Genomic DNA, 6,000 nt, shown 5'->3' with positions numbered 1-6,000 from the left:
GTTCTCTTTATGGGTTGTTCATGGTTAATAAACCATGGGTTCTTAGTACAGCTGGGTTCACACAACACAACAAGCTACAGTTCAACGACAATCCGTACACAACCATCCTCTGGCTGGTGTAAACCCAGCCGCTGCTCGATTGGACCAAAGTCTATCTAATCCAGGACCTAGTTGCCTCTGGGAATCTCACAAGCAGGGCCCAAAGGAAACCATTCTGTTGTTTGCCTCTACAACCTGGTATTTTGGGATATCCTACCTCTGAACATGGAGGTTCCATTTAGCTACCAATGAGGGGGGGGGGGAGCCATTATATCATTTTGTGAGGGATTGCAAAACAATTGTGGCGCTCCACGCAATTTACATTCTGGGCTTCTATTGAGGTTTGTGTTTATGTCAATGATGTTGAACCTCTTTTAGTCTGAGGGTTTAATTCCATTTTGGTGCAGCTCTCAGGGGCTGTGTGCCAGTCTATGGGCAGAGGCCAAATGCCAAAACTTCCAGCAGACTTTAGCTCACAGCTCTTCCTGGCAGTAACTAAACCTTAGGAGAGGCATTTCAACCCTTTCAGAACAGGGAAAATCTGCAACGAACAGGGATAACGGGATTTGACCCATGGCCCTGAGGTTCGGCCCTCCAATCTCCATTCCGAGAAAGTCTTCCATTCCTTCATGGGAGCGTACACCTGTACTCTGAAATCCCCAAGCTGAGCCATGCACCCACTTCTTGGTGTACCATCACAGCCACGTATGCCTCAGCTGCCAGAGAGGACGCTGCTACGGCACTGAAGTCTTTGAGGCTGTGCCCGAACTCAAGACCTTCCTCCTCCCAACGCGGCAGCATCAAATGCCAGCAGGAAAGCGGCACCATGAGTCTTTCCTTTTCCTTTTTTTATCCTGTAATTGGAGAATTGATCCATCTAGCCCACTATTGACAGGTACCTAGCTCTTCAACGTCTTGGGAAGAGACGTCGGCATCCTGTGATCCTTTAAATCGGACACACAAAGTGCAGCCCACCACGGCATTTCTGGAGGCACACCGGACCACCCCCACCCTGTTCCACATCTGCTGCCGTGGTAGAATTTCCTGGGGTTTTCTGCACCCACAAGGGAATCCCTTCCCTTATAAAATGCATAACTCTTTTTACGTATTTTGTTGTCATAAGCCGCCTTGCGAGGGCTCGTGCCCTGAAAGGCAGCCAGGAAATGTTTTAAATAAAGCTTCAATCTCTGCTGAGACTAAAAACATCTGTAGAGCCTCTGTTCAAGTTCTTCAGCCACTGGTATAAAGCGGCACACTGCCTCCAAGCACGTCTCGGAAAATTAGCAATTCAGGGTGCAACCCGATGCATGTTTAGATGGGGCGGAGGGGGGGAGGCCTACAGGTCCTTTCTTCCTACACGTGCATGGGATTGCCCCTCAGAAAAGTTTTATTCAAAGGGGTGGGTAGAAATAAGAACACAAGCCAGCCAGAATTTCAAAACTTCGTTGCAAACTCATTTTTCTAAGCCGGCTAGCCTTGCCAGCCAAGGAAGCTGTAAGAAGCCAGAAAAAAAAATGTGTTTGATGTTGCAGGTTTGGGTTTTTCCTAATTTTCCAAACTAAATTTTAAACTAAAAATGGAAAGACAGCTTTCAGAACAAAGCACCCTGCACAAGTTCAGCTCTGACATTGATCTTACATTACAATTGCTTTAAAGCCAGGGTGGGCAACTGATACCACCATCCATACGTTTTGGATTACGACTCCCATCAACCCCAGCTAGCATGGCCAGTAGACGGGTATAATGGGGATTGTAGTCCAAAATGCATCGGCTACAAAATTTGTTCCTTAGCCCTGCCTTAAGCAGAGGCTTCTTGTGAGAAAGGAAAGCACTCTGCACATGCTCAGCGTTTATTTAACCTTTCCGACGGGCAATAGGGGGGAGGTGCACACACAACAACAACAACAACAACCAACTCTCTTTAGAAGGCTGTTTATTTTTATTTATTTTTCTAGGGAGGTGACTGGCAAAGTAATCCGTGTCGATTAGTGTACTCCGAGAGAAGGCCCTGTCGTGCGTCTCCATGGCAACCGTATCCCGCTGGGGACGCCATGTTGAATCCCGCCGGCTCTCGCGAGAAAAAAAAAATCCTACCCTGCCGCCGTCTCCTCCTCTTCCCCCCTCCCCGGTGGTTACCATGGAGACCTAGAAACGCCGAGCCGGGCCTAGCCGGCTTGAGGCGGCTTTTAAAGTTGGCCAAAGGATGCTCAGGTAGGGCTCGCTGAGGAGATGCGGGAGGCGTCAAGGGACGTGATCAGGAGGAGTTTCCATTATATGCTGCAATAATATCCCCCCCCCCAAAAAAAAACCCACCTCCCATTACCCTATTATAAATATGAGGGAAAGCGCCCCCCCCAGCGCTAAGCATGCTGGGAGAGCAACTGAGGGAATCTGGCTAAAAATTGCAGATTTCCTGTCAAGGAGACCTAAATAATTGCTTCCTTCCCCAATTGCCCCCTCAGGACTTGGGTGTTTTTTTGTGTGGGGGGGTAGGGTGGGGGCAAGAATGCAACTCCTGGATATTTGCATGAATTAATTTTTGCAAATAGGAAGTTGTGCCAGCATGGAAAACTGTTGCCAAAAAATAACTCAGTTCCTTGTTGTACCAAGTCCAATTCAGCACAAAAGCAGGAGAGGAGATGAAGTATGGGTCAAACCGCGTTTATTCCGCAGAATAAAGAAGCACTGGAGCCAATTGCTGCAAAGCATGTGCCTACCTCGCAAGGGTGGTAGCTGGGTATTTATACACTGTCTTAGGGTGACCCTGTGGAAAGGAGGACCGGGCTCCTGTATCTTTAACAGTTGCATTGAAAAGGGCATTTCAGCAGGGGTCGTTTGTATATATGGGGGACCTGGTGAAATCCCCTCTTCATCACAACAGTTAAAGCTGCCCGCTTTTAAATCTGGTCACTCTAGAATAGCTCCTGCAGCTTTAACTGTTGTGATGAAGAGGGAAATTCTCCAGGTGCTGCATGCATACAAATGACACCTGCTGAAATTCCCTTTTCTATGCAACTGTGAAAGATACAGGCGCCCGGTCCTCCTTTTCATAGGGTCACCCTGCTCTGTATTCACTTTACTGTTTTCTTATAGACATGCCTAGGGTGACCCTATGAAAAGGAGGACAGGGCTCCTGTATCTTTAACAGTTGCATAGAAAAGGGAATTTCAGCAGGGGTCATTTGTATATATGGGGGACCTGGTGAAATCCCCTCTTCATCACCACAGTTAAAGCTCCTGCAGCTTTAACTGTTGTGATGAAGAGGGAAATTCACCAGGTTCTCCATATATACAAATGACACTTGCTGCAATTCCCTTTTCGATACAACTGTTAAAGATACAGGAGCCCTGTCCTCCTTTTCATAGGGTCACCCTACACTATCTTCTCAGGCGGCCGCATACGCAGGCACCATCTAACAGGAAATTTCTACCTGTGGAAAGAAAGTACATGGAAATACAGTCTCTCTTGTTCTTTTGGCAAGCATTGACTAAAAGAGGTACTCACTGTTCTTTTAGAGAACATTCACTTGATTTTGGTTATCTAGGAATTTCTTGGCTTCTTAGCAACTCTGGTTCAGAGCTGGGCACTTTCCCAACAATTCCTCCCTCAATATAAAAAAAAGAAAAGGCTTCACTTTTGGGTAGGGTGGGGGCAAGAACTCCACTCCTGGATATTTGCCTAAATTAGTGAATGAATATGAATGAATATGAATGAATATTTGTTTGTAGCACAAAGACCATTACAAAATACAGAATTGCTCACATATAGCAACACACATTATTTAAAATATTCAAAATATTTGAGGTACAATCCTTTCTCAACCAAGGAGTCAGTCAGTAAAGCAATCGCAATTAAGGTAGCAAAGTTTGCGGCTGCAGCCCAAAAAATCAGAAACAACTTTCTTAACAAAGTCTGCATAGATTGTAAGGGGGACCATTAGATTTAATAGTTTTGTATAAACTATCATCAGAGATCCCACCTATCTGATAGTGCCAGATATTGACTGCCAGCATTTTAGGTTATAATGTAATCATTGAAATTATCCTTGTGACTTTGGCATAAATTAATGCAAATATGAAATTGTGCAGGCATTGAAACTAACCTACAGTTCTCCACAGGTGGACAACAGGGATCCGGCATTACAAACAACGCTGAAATCATCCTATGCGCACTCATTTATTTATTTATTATTGAATTTTTTTTTTTTAACCCACTCCTTGGCCGGAAAGGCTCTAGGTGTAATAAATCAAGACAGACCCTGCCCTGCAGGCTTACAATCTGTGTTGTATCCCACGTTGATCCTGAGGTAGAAGCAGGTAACAAATAAATATATTATATATTATTATTATTATTATTACAATTTAAAAAAGAAACGATGCACGAGGAAAAAGGGATGGGGAGAGAAGAAGAAAAATGAAGGGTGCTCTCTTATTCATATTTAAATGGAAAAAAAGCCCTACAACTCCCAGCATTCTCCAGCTAGCCATGCATAGGATTGCGTACTAAGAGAACTGGTGATGACAGAAATGGGTCGACTTGTGGAACTCTGAGTTATAGTGGTAGAGAGTTCCTCAGGCCCTGAAAAATAAGAATTTGCTAAAAGTAAATGGCTTGCCTTTGAATTTACTAAAGGTGCAGTCCAGTGCATGTTTAGTCAGCTTGCGGGGGATGGCTGAAAGTTGTAGGACATTTTTCTGTCTAAACCTGCATAGGATTGCACCCTAAATGGTCTTTCACTGGGAATGGCTCTGCTTTCCTTCTCGTCTCCCTCGTTGCAGCCTGCAGGAATTGAGGGACGTGGAGCAGCCTTATGGGGGGGCCGTGCAGTAGGGGTGGTGGAATAGCCCAGTTTCCCCTCTTTGTGATATACTTAGACAACTCCTCTGAAAATTCTTTGCAGATATGCTTGGCCGAGTGTTGGAGACAGAATTCATCCAAAATATGCAAATAGTCCATGATTTCTAACTTTTTTGTTTTCTTTGCCTTTTCTCAGCTAATCTAGCAAATAGGTTTTACCCTCCAAAACCAGTGGAGAATCCAGAAGTGCCCTGCAACATGACCCTGGTGGGTGTGTCCCGTGTCGTTCCCAGTGGGAAAGTCTACAGGCAAATCTTTGACGATGAGGTACAGAAACTGGGGGATGCTGGGAATTGCAGTCCGACACATCTTGGAGGGCACCAGTTGTAATGTAATTGTTTCTGTTTTTAATGAGCTTTATGTAAAATGTGTTAATTGTAATCAAGAAATACACCCAGGCGACAACTACGATCTCTAGAGAGGAATGGCCTACTGGCCATTCTGAGAGGAACGGAATGACGCCATGAAGAACCTCGGCAGCAGGGCCTTCTCAGTGGTGGCACCCACCCTCCCTCGTGCAGTTCGGGAGGCGAGAAACATAATATATTTTAAATGCCGCCTGAAGACATACTTTTTTAAACAGGCTTTCCCTGGTTTTTAATGTAGCTGATTTTATATTGCCTTTTTAACGTTTTAATGTTTAAAATTTGTACTTGTTACATTTTATGGTTTTTGCACTGCCCAGAGAGCTTCGGCTGATGGGCAGTATAAAAATGTAATAAATAAATATTATTAACGATAAACAATTGGAACTCAGAAGTGCTTAATGTTGGCTGGATTTCCCCCTCTTTTTTTAGCGTGTTTAAGTGCCCCCTCTTTCTTCTTTGAGTTTTGTTCCATGGAGGAGATTCCTAACTTCTTTATTTTGGCTCTTTCAAGATAAACCTCGTGCGCACTCTCGGGGAGGCGAGAAGCAAGATAGCAAAGCATAAAGTCCCGCAGATTCCAGGAAGGATCCCGTTGGTGAGGGACGAGGAAACATGTACAGGCAACGGGTTTTTATCGCAGCGTCAGCGGATGTGGGTGGAGGGGATGCCCAACGATGACCACACTGAAAATCCAGTCCAATACAAGTAAGTAACAAACATAAGATGTTACTTTGCA

The 6,000-nt window shown here is 44.8% G+C and overlaps 1 protein-coding gene across 1 annotated transcript in view; it reads left to right on the top strand.

Annotated features, from left to right (window-relative positions):
- Positions 1-5,048: 5,048 nt before the first annotated feature.
- The window catches only part of CCDC180 (coiled-coil domain containing 180), a 38,922-nt gene continuing 37,970 nt past the window's right edge, over positions 5,049-6,000 (top strand). Inside the window, 2 exon segments of the mRNA XM_063144986.1 lie at positions 5,049-5,163; positions 5,776-5,969. Coding sequence (XP_063001056.1) covers positions 5,095-5,163; positions 5,776-5,969 — 263 coding nt within the window. The 5' untranslated portion in view covers positions 5,049-5,094.

Source organism: Elgaria multicarinata, chromosome 19, assembly GCF_023053635.1.
Source record: "Elgaria multicarinata webbii isolate HBS135686 ecotype San Diego chromosome 19, rElgMul1.1.pri, whole genome shotgun sequence".
In the NCBI taxonomy this organism is placed as follows: domain Eukaryota; kingdom Metazoa; phylum Chordata; class Lepidosauria; order Squamata; family Anguidae; genus Elgaria; species Elgaria multicarinata.
The sequence above is the reverse complement of the archived record's forward strand: the minus strand, read 5'-3'. Positions and strand labels throughout refer to the sequence as shown.